General features: G+C 42.2%; 4 protein-coding genes and 1 long non-coding RNA gene across 7 annotated transcripts in view; 3 read left to right on the plus strand and 2 right to left on the minus strand.

Annotated features, from left to right (window-relative positions):
- LOC129172819 (uncharacterized) lies at positions 1-9,239 on the plus strand. Its single transcript, XR_008567100.1, has 3 exons — positions 1-148; positions 1,483-1,681; positions 9,094-9,239. It is a non-coding gene; the product is annotated as an uncharacterized LOC129172819 (long non-coding RNA).
- On the minus strand, positions 1,409-5,012 carry dnaaf6 (dynein axonemal assembly factor 6). Its single transcript, XM_054762885.1, has 6 exons — positions 3,645-5,012; positions 3,483-3,549; positions 3,303-3,408; positions 3,122-3,218; positions 2,506-2,591; positions 1,409-1,673 (listed from the first exon to the last, which is right to left on the minus strand). Exons 1-6 carry the CDS (start codon positions 3,738-3,740, stop codon positions 1,544-1,546), a joined length of 582 nt encoding a protein of 193 aa, XP_054618860.1. The 5' UTR covers positions 3,741-5,012; the 3' UTR covers positions 1,409-1,543.
- LOC129172804 (MICOS complex subunit MIC26-like) lies at positions 3,908-5,347 on the plus strand. The gene has a single exon (XM_054762872.1). The coding sequence runs from the start codon at positions 4,156-4,158 to the stop codon at positions 4,795-4,797; it is 642 nt and encodes a 213-aa protein (XP_054618847.1). The 5' UTR covers positions 3,908-4,155; the 3' UTR covers positions 4,798-5,347.
- On the minus strand, positions 5,173-10,605 carry eif3f (eukaryotic translation initiation factor 3, subunit F). The gene is made up of 8 exons (XM_054762846.1): positions 10,463-10,605; positions 10,091-10,161; positions 9,813-9,892; positions 9,599-9,736; positions 9,438-9,529; positions 9,161-9,297; positions 5,386-5,499; positions 5,173-5,317 (listed from the first exon to the last, which is right to left on the minus strand). Exons 1-8 carry the CDS (start codon positions 10,572-10,574, stop codon positions 5,240-5,242), a joined length of 822 nt encoding a protein of 273 aa, XP_054618821.1. The 5' UTR covers positions 10,575-10,605; the 3' UTR covers positions 5,173-5,239.
- The window catches only part of kcnj9 (potassium inwardly rectifying channel subfamily J member 9), a 20,608-nt gene continuing 12,017 nt past the window's right edge, over positions 10,260-18,850 (plus strand). The window contains exons 1-4 of one of the 3 annotated variants that reach the window (XM_054762831.1): positions 10,260-10,275; positions 11,617-11,948; positions 13,696-14,109; positions 15,047-15,260. In XM_054762831.1, the coding sequence (XP_054618806.1) occupies positions 13,818-14,109; positions 15,047-15,260 (506 nt within the window). In that variant the 5' untranslated portion in view covers positions 10,260-10,275; positions 11,617-11,948; positions 13,696-13,817. Of the gene's footprint in view, positions 10,276-11,246; positions 11,949-13,695; positions 14,110-15,046; positions 15,261-18,850 lie in introns of those variants that run through there. The other 2 variants (XM_054762822.1, XM_054762836.1) reach the window with 2 other exon arrangements.

The following is an 18,850-nucleotide window of genomic DNA, read 5'->3' on the forward strand; positions in this document are numbered from 1 at the left end:
CTCCATCGCATGAATGACATTCCACCCGCCCACAATTACGAAACTTTGGAGGGACTATTTTCGCAGCAGTACCTAAAAAGAGCTCATCACTCTTGTCCTATGGAGGATCTTTGACGGGTTTTTGGTCTTGATACCCAACTAGTTATGAGTGAGTACACCACTATCTGTATCTGTATCTGTACTCTCATTTAAATTATCTCTATCCGTAGCTGTACTGGGAAAGGGCGGTGCTTAAGCCGGAAGTGGGTGTGGTTTAACAGGAATGACGGGCTTAAATCGGTAAATTTTAAATTTGAAATTGACTTGGATTGATCAAAAGTTGCTATATTTATTATCTATTCGTGTACTACGTATGTGTGCAGGTGATCTGTAAGGCTTATTAGTTTTTAGCAGGGCTGTCAAAAAGGCGTTAACTCATTTATTTCATTAATTACATTCAATTTTAGCTCCCCGGAGTCTGTCGTTCCTTTATAACTTTATTATGACCTGAACACATCAACAGCACTGCAATTCAAACGTCATCTGCTGGATGTATTTCCAACTCTAAACAAACGTCTCTAATTCATTCGTCGTTGCAACTACACTTCCTCGTTGTCACTAGACAGATCGCGAGATGCATTCACGGACATTCCGAACATCACAACAACTTCTTTATTATGCGTGTGTATGTGTGGTCTAAATCGGGTCACCAACACGGTGCCCGCGGGCACCAGGTGGCCCCTAAGGACCACATGAGTCGCCAGCCTGCCTGTTCTAAAGATAGCTTAAATAGTATCACTTACCTGCGAGCTGCTTTTAATTTTTTGTGGTTGCTATTCTTGTTTAAGTCACACTTACATGTAAACTGGAAATTACAATATATTACAGCGCTCCTGTAATATAGAGGATCTTTGACATGCATTTTTGAATTTGTTACCTAAAAACAACAGAATACTGCTGACAGAGGATCTTTGACTGGCCGTTTTGCAGCAGGTGCCTAAAAACAGCACAGTGCTCCTATAGGGATCTTTGTCTAGTTTTTGCAGCAGGTACCTAAAACCGGCAGAGCGCTCCTGCCATATAGAGGATCTTTGACAAGTGTTACGTAAAACAGCTAGTGCTCCTGACATACAGTGGTTCTTATACAAGCCGTTTTACAGTAAGTACCTAAAAACACCTGCCGCTCCTGCCGTATGGAGGATCTTTGACGAGAGTTTTTGCGGTTGTTACCTAAAAACAGCAAAACGCTGCTGTCATAAGGAGGGTCTTTCCGTTTAAGTTGTCCTTGGCTTGCAAGAAACTTCACTTAATATTTGTAGGCAAGACTTTTGTGGTTCTTGTGCCAAGGTAAGCAACAAATCATCTAGACATGAATAGAAAACTTTAAAACAAATTTAATATTCTGAGAATCATTAAAATAAAGGTTGCATCTAGTCAATATTGGACCAATGAGTATATGCTACTTAATAATACTTGGGTTTTTCTTTCATTCATCCGGGGCAGCAATGGGGTCTACCAGAATCCAATCCAGTCTGAACATGTTCCTTTGGGCCGCAGTTCTATCTTACTGCATGTTGATGGCATCTAGGGGTCGATTCATGAGAAGAGTCACTTCTAGTTCCTCCCTCTCGCTGAAGAACTGGGCCTTGCTCTCCTGGTGGAAGACCGGGTGTGGGAGATGGAGGCCCAGTTTACTGGAAAGGTAAGGCAAGAGGTGAAGGTTAAAGACCACACATCATTGGCCGTTATAACTATGGGCCAAATGGGAAATTGCACAGTGAAGCATTTTCTAAGGCAGGGGTCACCAACATGGTGCTCGCGGGCACCAGGTAGCCCCCGCGATTCACATGAGTTGCCCGCAAGCCTGCTTTTCATTCGGGTTTCAGTTAAGAATGAAAGAACAGTAGAAAGAAATGCATTCTGAAATACAAAATGTGAGTTGTTGACACCAGCATTTTGTTAATGTTCTGGTAAAACAAGCATATTATTCGCTTTGTTTGGGTTTAAAATAAGCTCTGAAAATAAATGTTACAAAAATGAGTAGCTCTTGGCCATTTTCATTTTGTAAAAGTAGCTCTCACAAGGAAAAACGTTGGTGACCCCTGCTCTAAGGGGGCGCTGCAAGGATGAGACGAAAAAACGATTCATGTTTATTTGTGCTCAGCGCTTATTTGTACATCAGGTCAGGATATGTCGTCTGGGCGCCCGCTACAGGCGTAACATCGACACACCCCTCATACTCCTCACATGAAGTGGATAATACCAAACAGACTACTGAGGGGGGTGAATTTACCACTGGGCCTCAGCCCTCAGCTTAATTACAGAGTAAAAAAGTAAATTACAACAGTAATTGCTTAACAATAAACACGTTTTCATTTGTATAATATTGAATATAATATTGAAGGAGGGTCTCGTACGGGTAGGTCTTCTATTAAGTAGATAAAAGAGTGTGGTGAAGAAAAAAAAAAAGAATCTCTAGATGAAAAAGTTTTGGATATAAATGAAAACGAAAAGAACATTTCTTACTACTTTGGTGTCCGAAGGTCAAGGAACCTTTCTTTGACGTCCAGGGTCACATCTGATGCTTTGCTGTCTGGAAGTTTTATTTTCACCTGAATGTGGAAATATTCATTATCATCACCTTTATACAGCACTTCTGACTTTTGTGTAATGTGAATATGGTGAATATAATGGTCAGGCATCACATACGCATCATTGTATTTTAAAAGTGATACAGAACTTGCTTTTGGAGAATTTGTATCTGCAGACATGAAACTGTCTTACACTCCTGACACTTGTGTGGTGTTTTCCTTTGTTATAAATGAAAAAGTGAACTACAGAAAATTGATGTCATTTTATATCTGAACCATATTGTACACCTTCAAAAATACTGTACGTATAGGTACAGCCTGCATATGCCCTAATTTTGTCATAAAAATGAATGAGTTATACACTGGGGGAAATCAAAGTAAAAAACAAGTCCTATATCTGCACCTTTACCCCTATCCTCTCTATGCTGCCGAGTCCCTATCCTCTAAAATTGGACACGTTCTTCATCAGTGCAAGCATCACCCCTCCATAAAATATAATGGAAATCAGTTCATTAACTTTTTGCCAAAAAGCTTTATTGTCGATAACTTACCAGCATGGCTTCACAGCACATGGAGGATGGGTCCTTCCTGCTGAGGCCCAAAAAGACATCTTCTGTCCCTACACTCTGCCTGAGTATGATTTCATATCTGCAAACACGCACATTATAGCCTCCGTGTAGTCCATACAAGGTGGTAATGGTTTTGTTTTCATGTCATTCTGTGAAGACCTACTCGGGCTGTGGTCGTGGGTCCGTGATGTCATCATACTGGGGGCCCTCGGCCACCTCCTCCTCGCTCCATACATCTTTGCTGTTCTTCTTCATGTACACAGGCGGCACTAAAAAACACACACAAAATGTGATTTTAAACCTCCAACCAGCCAGGTCTTGATTTTGTAGGACATCTATTTACCATCTTTGTCCTTTCTGAGTGGGGGACCAATGTTTCCTGGACCCATCTTTGCATAGGGAGACACATTCTGCAAGGACACATTTAGAGGTTTCAGAATGAACAGAATGACAGAAATAGCAAAACATTCACATGAGAGAATGTAAAACTATACTCAAAACTTACTTCATAATCTTCATCATCATCTTCTTGTTGTTGGTTGGAGAGCAAGGCAGACAGCGCCTGAAGGTTCTGGGCAGATGAGACTCCAAGATATTCCATTCTTTAAAAATATATTGTTTAAAAATAACAAGACAAACGTGCCAAGTGTGTTTTTTGCTCTCCACTGTTGCTGTTGACGCTTTGAGTTGGAGACGCCGTGGTTGCCATGGTAACCAATGACGTCACATAAAACCTTAACTTTTACGTCGCACGTAGAAAAAAACAACCTCAACAGTCGTCACTTATTTGCGTGTAATTTCAGAGAAAATACGACGAGGGACGATTAAAGCTTAATACTAAATACTACAGACGGAGGTAAATTCGTGTTACAGCAATTATAACCCCAAGTAACCTTGATAGTACGAGAAGGAGATTTTTTTTACTATGAATGAAAACGAATAAAACATCACTGATGTATGGGGATAAGAAAACGCATTTAAAGGCCGTGTAGCCACAACTTCGCATTGAGGAGGTAATGTCCCTCCTGATACGCCGTAGCCACGCATGGCTGGCAGGGATCATGTTGAAGGTGACAGGTAGAGTCGTTATGGCCGGAGCCTTCACCTTGTGGCCAGCCACCGTCTTGGCCGCTGGCGGTGACGGAAAGAAACAGGCAGCGCCGCTCAAACGGGATGACCTTTCTCTGTACCGCGCCCCACGCCAGGCGAAAACAGCGTCCGAGGAGCCCGAAGCGGGTCAACTGGAGAAAAGTGTCGCCAACCTCCGGAAGGTGGTGGAGCCGTACACGGCTTGGTGTCGGACCACTTACGGTCAACTCGAACCGAAGGTCCAAAGTGTGGTCCAGTGTGGTCGTGACACCCTCACGTTTCTCAAAGACCCACCGGGGGACGTCTTGGCCCGGGCTGGCATCATCGGCTTCACCGGCGTCCTAGGGCTGCTTTTCGCAAGACGCTCCCGGGTGAAAAAGCTCATCTATCCGGCTGGTCTGATGGCAGCCACTGCCTCCATGTACTACCCGGACCGGGCCGCAGCCATCGCCAAGTCCACCGGGGACACCCTGTATGACGGCGCCGTGCACAGTTATGCTGCCGTGGAGAAGCTCCTCAAGCCAACCAAGAAGGCCGAGGGCGGCAGTGATTCAACGGGGAAAAGCTGAGGGTGTGGAGGGCTCCAGCAGGACACCAGCAGCTCTATTTCACAATCACAAGTGTTACTAAAACTGTGTGCATGTTATGCACCCTTTACCACGATGACAACTCAGGCTGGACATGGCTTCTTATTTGAATGTATATTTATGCAGAAAATTAAATAAAGAAAATGTCGCGAATTCTAGCCGTAATTACATACTGTAGTGTTCAACTATGGCTGGCATGCAGCAATATAAGTGTTTGCAATTACAACGTATTTGATACTGACCTGTTTTTATCAGTACATACCAAAATGACCCAATGACACCAAATTAAAGCAGGGTCCACAAAGTATTTTCTCCTTAAGTTTTTGTTTAACAAATGACTGCAAAGAAGGGACAACATTTGGATGGGAATGGACAGGGGAATATCATTTATTCATCTCGAGGGGGGAAAAAAAGAAGCAGCTCCTCAGAGCAGCACCAGCTTCTCGTTGAGAGCGATCTGTGCTTGGGTGAGGTTGGACAGGTAGGTCACCATCAGAAGGTCCTGCAAGACACGGCATTGTAAGAAATATTCTCAGGCTATTTTAGTAGATAAACTGTAGGGACACTTACATTGATGTTGGAGTTGATCATGTTCTCAAAGTCCTCTGCTGAGATGGTGGGCACCTTGTTGACCAGGTCCATCAGGAAACGTCCCACGCTGTTATCTGCTGCCACCTTGCCAGACTGAAACGGATTGAACGGAGTCACATATCGCAGAATTAATAGTCTAATATGGATTTTGAGGAAGCACCTGATGTTTTTTTTAGAGGGTGTCATGTTTCCAGGAGATTTTAATTCATGTCCAAGTACGTACAGTGATCCACTGTACGTATACCATAGAAATAAAAATGGGATATAACTTGAGCGTAATCTGTGAACAGCTTGGATAGCAATATAAGGCCCTATAATCAGTGAACAGCTTGGATAGCAATGTAAGGCTCTGTCCACACGGAAATGTTCCTGAGATTTTTTTTTTTGGCGGGTGAAACAAAATTAATTGTGCCGGATGCGTAAATAGTTGCATCCAGAGGGGAACGGATCACTGGGTGAAAACGATGTAATACACAAGGCCCACCTACGTGTGGCGTTGTGAACAGACACACAGACAGGACCAGTGACACATCAAACTGTAGAACAGGGTCTTCAATTAAAATTGAGTAAGGTCCAAACCTCATTTTGCCTTATATTGCATATTGCACTATGAATGTCAAATGTAATTAAACCCTGCACATCACCCTATTGTTTCAATACAACAAAATTATCTTGGCACCTAAATTGCTTTTTTTTTTTTTTTTAAATAAACGGGACCAAATTTCACATACGAACATGATTATATGTTATTATATTTCCCATTCACTTTAATTGGTCACGGTCCGTAAAGTGCCATGACTGGGTACGTATTCAGACCCAGGTCCGCCATTTGGTGATGGCTGCTATCGAAGAAGAAGAAATAACGCATGCGCCTAAGTCCGCTGTCTTCCACTTTCCAAGGCTCGTCCAGACTTGCGACAAAGTGGAATTCCTTCTGCGAGTCATTTTGGAGACAACAAAATATCAGGCGAAAGTCGAGTGGGTTGAGTCATGCCAGTCGAAATATTCAGATATGTTGGCTTGTCATCAAAGCGCACTTCTGGTCAAGTGATTGCGAAGGGTCGGTGACATCGTTTCGGAAAGAAGCGGGCTTCTTACACGGAAACGATAAGCCGGCGATATCAGATTTTCACACTCTGTGAGCCGTTTTCGAAAAATACTGTTTCAGGTCACATAGAACGTAGTTTCTGTGTAGATGAAAGGCTGAAACAACGGATGTCCCGATCTACATTTTTTGGCTTCTGATCTGATTTTTTTTTATAATCTCGCAGATCCGATCCTTTATTTTAAATAAGCTTTTGTTACAAACATTAATTTATGGAATTGAATATGGTTATGAAACTAGCTCTTCAAAGCATTAAAAATGAATGCAACCAAAGTATTGCTGAATTTACTTTTTAAATTACACAGCAAGACCAACAATATTGTTTGGCATTTGAAACAAACCTCTGAGAGTCAGGTCCCGCATCCAATAAATTATGATAAAAGATTCAAAATCAAAATCTTGCTTTGGTTGTTTTATTTTGTGATTAAGTTCATTATGATGATTTGCAGAGCTGCTGGAGAAGTGAATTTCTCTTGGAGGTTAATAAAGTACCTATTTATCTGAAAGTCCATTCAATAAAAGATGAAATTGGAAAAAATGGGTGTGCCAAATACTTCTAGGGTAGGACTAATCATTTGACATGGTTATAGATCAATTTGTGGTGTGATTTAGAATATTAATTTTTTTTTTAACAAACTCTCTTCAACGCAATTGTAATTTATTGACGATCCCTGGTGTAAACCACCAGTGGTTAGAGCAGAACTTCCCATCAGTGGAAGCCAGAAAATTTTCATTGTGGTGGCCAAGGTGAGACCATTACCCGCATAGGGGTGGCAATAAGTTGATATCTCAAATGTCTAGAGGGCCAGCGGGGTGGCCGGATAGTGACCAAGTGTGGCCACGGCGACCACTGGCCACCATGTAGCTCCACCACTGCTTCCCGTGCTAGCTCCCTGCACAATGACACAGCAGTCAGGCCACAGTGAGGGGGGGGAACTCCCGCTGTAGCTACAGAGCTGAATATCCAAGTCCAACGTGAAACTAACTTCACCACGGTACATCTCGAACATGTCTGCATGGTGGTGTTGCATTTTCTTCTTCTTGCGGGTAGCGGGAGTCGAGTGGCAACCAGCTTTGAGGCGCATTACCGCACCTACCGTGTTGGAGTGTGGCCCAGAGTTACGAACGTTGTACGGCCACCGGATCGGCCCGATCTCGTGGCGGAAGCCGATATTATCCGATCTTCAAAATACAGCGGATCGGGAGTCGATCCGAATCCTGAAGATTGGATCGTGACATGCCTAGCTGAAACGGTAACATACTTTGCCGTTTTGACTTGAAAACGTTTCTGTATGGCTAGCCCCTCAGTCACTACTTCCTCAGCAAGGCAATTGCCATCTTGGCTGTGTGGTTGGGCTCGTTATGTCGGAAAACTGGTTCCCATGGGAGGGAACCATGCTCTGCTTCACAACGTCACAGTACATTTTAGAAATCAATGAGCCACAGCTCCACAGTAACATCAGCACTCCTGCAGCCATGAGTCGACCACCATCATGCTTGGCAGTAAGAAAGACAGTGTTTCCCATAGGAGTGCAATCTATTTGTGGCGTTCGGCTGCTAGGTGGGTAGATTACATCATTGCCGAATTTGCATAATTGGCCATGACACAAAACTCTGGCCAGAGTGGAGATTGTCAAAAACTCTGACGCAGTGTGTGTGTGGACGGGTAAAACTGAGCTTTTTGGTTTGTGTCATAAGAAATGTACGTTACCTCATGTTTTTAAACCTTATACTAACAACATAACATGAAGTTTATTCTAAACAGTTTTTTTACAGACCAGGGTTAACTACTTTTTCATACCTGACAGTTTTCACTGCTCACTTGCAGTCTTCTTCAGAGTGGAGTTCCAGTTTCGACTGCTCTCCAAGTTTTTTCCCCACCGTTTTGATATGCTTAATTCAGGAGGGGGCAGGTTAGCGTTTGTGATGATCGAGCAGTCCGCCAGAGAAATACTTCCCCACACGAACATTCTTTCTCCTCACGATTGCATCATTTCATTCACATTATGTCACTTTCCGCAAGATTCCGCATTTAACACTAAATTCCATTTTTTCGGCCAATTCTGTGTTGCCAATCATAGGGCCCTACTTACAACATGCAGGACTGATTACAAAAAAAAAGCGCTCATGATGTTTCCTGGGCTCCATGTGGTGTGCGCTGATTTTAAAGATAATTTGCACATCATTGTATGTCTAATATCCCACTATACTGATGAACAGATGTGTTGTAATGCATGACCTAGTCAGCTGTGGTATGTGCGTATGAAGTGTATTACGAAATAGAGGTATGATGCATCTACTGTATGGAGTGGTAACGACAAGCTACACAGACTTTATAATATGTTTGTAGTGAGTGTTATCTAGGTAACGTCAGGTGGCACCAAATCTCTCTGTAGCGGTCAAAATTTATTTGTGGCGGCCCGTCACAAACGAATGTATGGAAATGAAAAAAAGGCACAATTACCTTGCTACTTTTGCGTTGCCAGCTATTCAGACAATCATTTTCTGCAGATAGTAATCTATTCTGCTATACAAACTGTACATTCACTTCTCTAAAGGACATCCACGTTTTCTTTCTACAGTATTGCCCCAAGACAAAATGGACTGTCATAAAAATGCTTGCTGAAAGGTGCGAGGTTATCAACTCACCAGCACATCCTCAATGTAACCCAGCACGGTGGTCAGCATGTCCTGGATGCGGGCAGCAGAGCCAGCCACCTGGGAAAGGTCCGACGTCAAGCCTTTGGTGCGGCTGGGAGCCACGCGTGTCCTCTGCAGAAGGTCGACTAGAAAAAGACAGCATATCATGTGATTTCTTTAATACACAACCAATCAAAAAGTGATAATGTTTTGAATATAAATTGGCATCTGACACTGTCCCGACACTATTTCACGCGTCAGCATGTAAGATTGTTTGCCTGCTTACCTCCTATCCTCTCCGTGTCGTAGTAAATGTATTTGACAGTGAGTGGGGTGAACATCACGCCGACAGTCTTCCCGGGCACGCCCATCTGTGCACTGACAGAAATGTGTGAGCACCAGCTTTCTTTCCTCCATCTCCAAGCATGCACACAAAGAGCAACAGACCTGACGTAGGCGCGGATGTTCATCTTGCCACTCTGCAGGGCCGTGTCCGCAGTCAGGTGGATGGGGTTGGTGGCCTCACGGCTGTAATATTCATGAATGAGCACCGAATGCTCTGTAATGTCGAAGCCTGTGGCATACCTGTGGCACAAGAAGCACATCTTTTGGATGCATGTAAAACCATTTCTTCAGCATATTATCTTATATAATGACGCACCAGCCGATGATGACCTCAGTGGGAGAGACCCTCTTATGGAGCTCATACATGTTCTTGGCAAACTCCATGTCCACTGCAACCTGTTGACAATGAAGATCAACCCAATTATCAGTAAATGTTCACTAACAGTCTCTTATAACACAAGTTGAAAATGAAAATAAGTACAATAGGTATACTGGGTGACATTTGGATAGATTTCCTGATTTACCTCTGAGATAAATTTAGCAACTGTACGTACAGAGCATCAGGATACATCGCTAACATGGGCAACAACGTACCTCGTCTTCAGATTCATTGTGAGGAACCGAGAAGCAGTTAGTCACCTCGATAGAGTGTTTGTCAATTGTACCTGAAGGGGACAAAACATATTAAATACTACCCGTGCTCCCTCTTAGCCACAACAAGCTAACAGGATAGGAAGACACCAAACAAAATATAAACACACAACGATACATCGCCGCCGGTAAGTTACCATCGATACTGAGCGTAACAAAGTGTTAAGTAAATAAAAGTAAAGGATACACAGCGTGATCGAGTGATGCTACTAGGCTAGCTACCGGCTAGCGGGTATAACATGCGTTAGCAGACAGACTAGCAGCAGTTAGCTAGTAGGCGCCAAGTGAGGATTATGAGCTAAAGTGACTTCTTACCCAATAAAGTCCCAATAACGCGACTCGCCCCCTCATTTCGTCGCTCGTAAGAGTCGCAAATAGAGGCGAGGACGACGGGATGGATCTTTACAACCGGCCCGAACACCGACATGTTGGAAAAGGGGGGTTAACGACGAGTGGGGGCAAAGCGATACAAATATCAACATGTCGATACCAAGGACCGAATCTGTATTTAATTGATACTCGCGTATGTATTTCAGTTCTCTTCTAACGGAAGAGGAGAACAATTTTATGTGTTGATATTGCCACATTCGTCGTATATTGTATTTATATAAGAACAGAAAGGCGTTTTAAGTATAAAGTATCTGTGTAATCAATATTGGCCCTGTATTTACTTGGTATCGGATTGCTCTCAAAAGATCTCGTTTACCAGATCGATACTACCGTAATGAGATGGATATTTTCCAATTCGCTTATCAGTTCTGTGTAAATATCTGTGTTTTTATGTGTCGTTCATATTGTTACATAGTTATATTTGTACATTTTTCATACAAACTCTGGAAATACCGTAAATCTTTGGACACAGTATATCTTTGGGCTCGATACCAGAATCAGCAGTATCGCCCAAACCGAGTTTTCACTTCCTCGTCGTTGGGTGTTTACTGTCTGTTTTCACTTTAGCAGTATACCGCCAGCCTCTGCTTCGGAGTATGTATTACACAACGAAATATGAATGAATAATGAATATGAATGAAAATCGTAATGTTACGCTTAGTGTGAATTGGGATTTCAAATAAAAGTTGTTTGTGACAGTTCGTTTTCCGTATTTAGTTACGAAATGTTAGCAAGAACTCCCAAATGCAAACTCAGCAACGACAACAACTACTATTTTTTCGGCTTTTTCCTAACGGCGACTACTAGTAATACTGGTGAATGGATAGTACGGTCACACGAATACCTAAAAAGTGAGCGTTATTATGTTAATGAAGGCTCGTTTATTCCACATAACTTGACTTATTGGCTCTCGTTAGCTGTGTGCAGGTGTGGACTAATGCGTTAGCCAGTGAGTGTTCTGTATATTTACTTATTTATTTATATAGCATTTATAAATCTTATTAGACTATTATAATATGTATTTACATTTTCTGTAAAAGGTGAGCACTTTTCTACACATGATTCTGTATTTCGAGCAGATCGGCTCGGAGAGAGGCTGGGTTGACGACAGCAACCTCCACACCTGACCGCCTCCATCACATCCGTGCACGGTGGCGCTTCCTTAGCAGCACGGCGCCACTCGCCTGGGCACGGGCTGAGCACCCGTGAATGCGGAGCATCTGTTTTTATAATTGCCGAGAGCTCTTTGTTTCCTGAAAGGAAAAGAGAAAAACAACCGGAGGATCGATGCCGCGTCGCCGCCACTCAAGCACCAAAAATGGACCACATCCAACCGCTGATTGTTGTATTTCACGCACGACGACCAATCTTTTTCTTCAAATGACACCCTCAACCGACCAAAAGTAAGCAGGTGAGGTGTTTCATTGTTTTAAAATACGACCACTACATTAACCGTGTGTACTTGGTTGGTAAATAAACGTTTCATTGTGCCAATTTGTGATGCGTCCGCTGGGGTCTTACGTCGTCATGATTGCCCACATCAGTCTCCATCAGACAGAAGATGTCCAAATGCAGCAAGACGAGGTTGCGCTCATGTTTGGACACATTTTACAGAGCAGGGCCTTGTGGAGGACTTATGTAAGAAACCTCAGTAGGCCTGTGGTGATAGCACACATTTATATATGGAACACCTCCCCCAGCTACTTGAAAAACATACAAAAGTGTCTCCACTGCTTCCTGCAAATGACAACAGTCCAAATTCACTGCCCCATACCCTCCACTGTACAGGCCTTTAATATTAAATCTAGTACATTATGACTTTAATTTTCCTTTAAAGCAGTGGTTCTCAGTTTCTGTCATGCCCCCCATTTGAGATAGCCTACTATTGAGAAACTGATTATCTATTTATTTATTGCTACTGTACAGATTGAACTCGAAACTGAAACCAGCGAAATGCAACAAAATGGATAGCAGTGAAGCATACAAGCATATTCAAGAGTCAAATTGCATGCTGAGTATGACAAATTCTCACACGTTGGCAGGTCTGCACTAGTATTGAAAGTCCTCCCTGCCTCTCAGGCCCCCCTCCCTTCTAACACATCATGTTTGAAGTATATGAGCCACTATTTGAATTTGAAATACATCATCAAAGGAGTTTATGAGATTGCCAGTTAGTTTTTGTGAGTTTGCAGGGGAAAACTGCATCTTGGTGCATCTCTGGATAAAGGTCTTAATCCCATGGTACTATGGTAGTTCCATCCATTTATACAACTTTAGATTACATTTTAGCCAAACTATTCCACACCTTCACCATCTGATGATTATGTCGTTTTTCAAAGTTGTTTTTTGCAGGTTTGGCAAAAACTACTAAACCAATTGCTACAAAACTTTGTGAAAGGGTCTTAGGTAATTTTTGGTGCAAAGACTCTTTTGCACCAAAAGATTTTTTCCTATTAATTTAGTTAAAAGGAGGGTTTTTACAGGGTTAACTTTGTGCGGATTGTAGATTGGCTGGCGACCAGTCCAGGGTGTACCCTGCCTCTCGCCAAAGTCAGCTAGGATAGGCTCCAAGCATACTCCCGCGACCCTAGTGAGGACAAGCGGCTTAGAAAATGGATGGATGGATTGTAGATTTTCTTTTCAGGATTATGGGAATACTACACTACTAAACCACTTTACCTGAGAGTTCATAACGCAGGGGTTTAAGGGTAGATTTTATGCGGCTGTCAGATTTTGTTTAACTTTTGTTAAGGATTTTATTTGTGATTATTTTGCTATGTTTTGGGAATCATTTATCTGTGCATGTGTATGTGTATGTGCAAGCAAGATTAGCACAACCAGTTTCAAGTTCAAGATAAATTTAGTTGCATATCCTGATAAAGGTGTCGATCTTGGATATGTTTTGCATTCTTGTGATTTATCCATTTTTTTTCACATTTTTATTAACTTATCAATTTAGGCCTATCTACAAAGGTGTAAAAGTTGATGCCCCTCCAAATGAGGATTGTTCAGCCTTGACAGAGGTTTGCTGAGAATCATTCTAGGTTCGCTTCTTGCACAAAACCCCATTTAAAGGCGCTCAGGTCAACCATTATTTATTTTTAGTCATTATGTCAGAACAATAGCCTGACATTTGTGTTTTCCTTCTCTTGTTTCAGCAAACAGATGGTCCTACAAACATCCAGCAGACTGAGTGTGCCAAAGTGACGTTTCAATAACACAATCACACATACAAACACACCGGCACACACACACACGCACACACGCACGCACACAGGCTATGGCTCTGGAGAATTCCATCCTCCCGCCTCGCCCAGACTCCCTCTCACTTCCCGTGGAGGACAAGCCGGAAGGGGAGGAGGCAGCAGTCGAAGCCCCTACGCCCGCTGGGGTCTTCAACCTGTCTGAGGAGCTGGGCCATGTGGTCACCACTGAGGCGGCACCATCCCCTCCCACATCGACTAAGGTCAACCGGTCATTCCAATCCAAGATGGCCGAGCGGGAAGCCAAAGCCAATCAGACCAGGAAGAAAACCCAGGGGGCGGAGAAGGAGAGGGGGAGATTTGGGTGGGGTGAGTGATTGTCACGTGACTATCAATCAATCAGCACTAGCGTGCCAGCAATACAAATATACATTAGTCTTTCTAGAACCATCTATCGAAGAACATATGTGTACAGTATCTCACAAAAGTGACCAATAATTTTGACCATATAGCTTGTCAAGGGACAATACGATTGAAAGTAAAGTTGGATATACTTTATCGAGTAGTCAGTGTAGAGCTTGCATATCAGCATAGATTTACATTATCATTAAGACACAGCCATTATTGTCTAAATAATAAGTGAGTTGTGTCACAGTTTGGAGTTGCACGAGTGCTGTCGGCACAGTACTATGATTGTACTGTGATATTATGAAGCAGAAACTGCTGTTTTCCAAGATGAGGATCCCCACAGGATGACAAGTGCCTTGCTAAGGAAGATGAAGGTGAAGTTGATGGAGTGGGCAATATATCTCCTCCACACCTGAATCCAACTGAGCACCTGTGGGGCATCCACAAGCAGAAGGAAGGAAGGTGTGTAACATCCACCAGCTACACCAGTGATGTCATCATGGAGGAGTGGAGAAGGATTCCAGTAACAACCTGTGCAGCTCTGCTCAACTCCATGCTCAGGAGGATTAAGGCATTGCTAGATAACATTGATGCTCACAGTAAATATTTACACCAAGGACACAATTTGGGCATATTCACTGTGAGGTGAACTCACTTGTGTTGCCAGCTCTGGAATTAATTGGAAGTCGTGTTTCCTCTCAATGAACTGCAGTGTTGGCAGTTCCAGACTGTGACGATAAACACCATGCTTGAATGTCAATGATAATGATATATGATACAATGCTTGCTGAAATGACATCCTACAAAAATACATATTTGAATGGGCATGGCCTCGGGTTCATCAGAAATCGGACTTCTTCTAAACAAAGAAACATGTCTCCTTGTCTCTTCGCACCAGCTCGCGCCCGCCGCAAGAGGCAGCGCTACGTGGAGAAGAACGGCCGCTGCAATGTGCAGCATGGCAACATGCGCGAGACATACCGCTACCTGACGGACATCTTCACTACACTGGTGGACCTCAATTGGCGGTGCTCGCTCTTTGTGTTCGTCATGGCGTACGCCGTCACATGGCTCTTCTTCGGCGCCATCTGGTACCTGATAGCATACTGCAGGTAAGAGGAGGAAACGCTGGTTGTGCATACACTAACACTAAATACCAGGGATGCTCCGATCAGGGTTTTATGCTGCAGATCTCGATACTGATCATCCATGAGATCGACTGATACCGATACCGATCACATGGATTAACTGTATATTTTTAAATTAATAGATGTGGTCTTGGACAGGGGTGCCTTTAGCCAATTCCAAGGGCCCTTGGCAAATAGGTAATTATTAAAAAATAAACTTTTTGGGTGGATTTTCCTTTTTTTTGCCTTTATTTGTGTGAAATTATTTTTGTACTATTTGACACAAACCTGAATTTAATTTGATACATATTTTGGAGTGGTGTAATATGAATACATGGGAAATAATTTATTTTCTAGTTCAACAAAACAAAATTAACACAATAAAATAATAAAAATAACTATCTTTTGTTAAATAATTCAGTGTCCAGGTTGCAGGGGTCTCCAACTTTCACCACTATCAGTATTGTCAACTATTTGTTGACTATTTGTAACTGTTTTATTTGTGACTGGCAACATTTAAATTGTACACTATTCTATTTACAAAGCAGATCCCGACTCAAACAGTGTGGCTGTAGTCTTTATGCTATTTTGTGGTCATTTGTCGTTATATAAAGGTATGAAGCCTGAATTGAACAGTTATAATAAACTACTGAGAGTTGAAGCAAATATTCTTTGGTCCTTTGGTGAGCTACACAAAATCATCATAAGGCTAGACACACTATGTGTTTATGTTCATTAAACAACCACACACAAATAGTGTTTTGAGTACAAGACATAATTAGTATTATGTTCAGGTGTTTTGTTCAGCGACACTTGAAAAAGTTACTACGTACCACATGAACGTGATATCCACTTGTAGCTTTTCCATGGGACAAAAACGAGGTCCGATCTAACTGCATTGCTAGTTTGTTTTAAAAACAAAATGTCACTGTGGTAGAAAGTCCAATTTGGAGTCCGAAGACCAGAAGCTAGGTGGATAACTCTAACTAGCGAGCTACAGTAGCTAGCTGCCGCCAGTGACAGCTCGGCAAAGCGTATAAACAAAGATGTAAGATAAGTCAAGCTCGCTGGTGTAGCCTGTGTCAAGCAGTCAAACTGAATCCTTGAGGTTTTACAGACTAGTTTGAATTCAATGCTCCTGATCAAAATTTTAAGAAGAGTTGAAAAATTTTAATAATTTACAATTTGCACTGTTCTTAAGAGAAATTTTCTTTAGAGAAAATGCAAAAAGAAGAAGCTATAGTGAGACAAAAAAAATTTTGAGTAAACAATTTATTGCAAACAAGCATTGAAGTGAAATACACTGTTCATCAGCTGATCAAACGTTTAAGACCACAGCCTTTAACACTCGAACTCCCAAGGCAGTCATTTTGACTGTTTTCAAAATTTGCAATGGCATAACTTAGTTTAAAAAAAAACTATGTACCCATCTGACCCTGACTTTTCCTAAATGTGTGTATATTTTATTCTAACATTGTTTTATCATTAAAATTTCAAAACACAAAAGAGTTCTGAGTATTACTACCTTGAATGACCATAGCAGTCAAATTGACTGCCTGATTTTTACAGGGGGTGTCATATTTCACTATTTTCTACATTTTTCCCGCCCTTCCTCCTACTCTAATGGCTGTTTGTTTTTTATGCTCTGTGATGCTAAAACCTAGCCGTAGCGTCACTCTAAACCCAAGAGAGACAAAAATGACAAGTAGAAAGAAGGTGACAGCTATGGATGCTTTAGCCTTGCTTCAGAGAAAATGGTTGCAGTTCGAGTTTGCATGTGTAATTGCAGAGAAGTTATGTTGTGTCAATTCAATCAAACACTCAATCACTATAGTTTTCATTTAGTGTCCTGATGTGTTTTTTTTACCTATTCCCCCAATTTATTTTGAGATCTTTTTAATGATAATCCAAATTATATACAAAGAGTCAAAATGACTGCTATGGTCATTCTAGTAGTTGCAGAATTCTGGTAGACCGAGTGTTAAAAGCCTAAATCTTGGCAAAAATGTGGATTCAATGTAATTTTCTCTCAGGTATTCACACTGTTATGTTCTCTTGATGGCAAAGGAAAAAAGGCTTTCTCTCTTGGAACGCGGTCGGATTGTTGAGCTGCATCAGCAAGGTCTCTTGCAGCGTGCCATTGCTGCTGAGGTCAGATGCAGTAAGACAACCATTTTAAACTTCTTATAAGTTATGGAACAAAAAAGTCAAGTGATAGACCCCAAAAAATGTCACTGGCCCTTAGCCGTAGGATCCGATTTGCTGACCGTCAAGACACGTGACCATCCTCGGCACAAATGAAGGTTGTTACTGGTGCCGAGTGCAGTCCAGTAATCATCAGACGGCATCTGCGAGAGAAGGGTTTTAAGAACAAGTAATGCCTTTAAAGGCCTGGTGTACTTCAATGCCACAAAATTGCCCGTTTGGAATTTGCACAAAAGCACCAATCATGGAACATTGAAAAGGGGAAGAAAATTTTATTCTCTAATGAATGTAACCTTGATGAGGGGGCCTTTTCCATCAATGGACAACGGAGCTTCAGGTTGTGCAGGGGCGTCAAATGGCAGCTGGCCATATCTGGAGATGTTGCAGGTGGCATCCATCATGACTGAAGGCCCTCGTCTGTGTGGTAATGACTGGGTTTTTCAACAGGACAACGCTGCAGTTCATCATGCCCGGACTTATAATACTTAACTTAATAACCTCACTCTTTAGGAACATCCTGAGTGTTCCCCTGATCTAAATACAGAACAAAACATTTGGGGATGGATGGCCAGGAAAGTTTAAAAAAATGGACATCAGTTACAGACAGTGGATGCCCTCCATGAAGCCATCTTCACCACTTAAAGCAACATTCTCTCTAGCCTCTCGGAAACACTGGCATCAAGCATGCCCAAACTCATTTTTGACATGATTAACAAGAATGGCACAGATACTTATTACTGAGTCTTTATTTGAAAATGTTATTTCTATTTTTGGGGGTTTTGGGTTGTCCAGCTCAGTTTTACCTTCAACTTCGTGAAAGCCAATGTCGGAGTTTACGCTCAGCCATTCTGGTAGCATCTTACAATTTGGTGCACCACCATAAACTGTCAGGGTGGCACTTCCGCTTTCCGTCCTTTTGTTCCGTTTTTTTGTTTCGTCAGCATCGATTATTGACATTTATGAATCGATTAATAATCGTTAATGTAAGCATCGCGATGCATGTAAGAATAGATTATTTCCCCCACCCCTGATATTTGTTATGCTTTGTTTTCTGCTGCGGACCTCAAAATGATAACTGTGTCTGTTTAACACACTATTTGTATTTACGTGCAGACGAAAGCAGTTAAGTTATTATTTAGTGGATATAAGCTGCTTGGCTTTCGCCTCATAGCATCTTATTTATCACCAGACATGACTAATGGATTGTCCGATCACTGAATACTTGGGAGGAAGTCAATACAACACAAGCACATCTGGCCAAAACTACTCCTTTAATTAAAGCGTCATGCGGCGGCGTCACCTTTTCTGAGGCATTGTGACATCTGCGAGCATGCGACAAGGCCTTCAAGGCGTTTTCTGCTGCCAGGGCT

Source organism: Dunckerocampus dactyliophorus, chromosome 2 (assembly GCF_027744805.1).
Source record: "Dunckerocampus dactyliophorus isolate RoL2022-P2 chromosome 2, RoL_Ddac_1.1, whole genome shotgun sequence".
Classification (NCBI taxonomy): Eukaryota; Metazoa; Chordata; class Actinopteri; order Syngnathiformes; family Syngnathidae; genus Dunckerocampus; species Dunckerocampus dactyliophorus.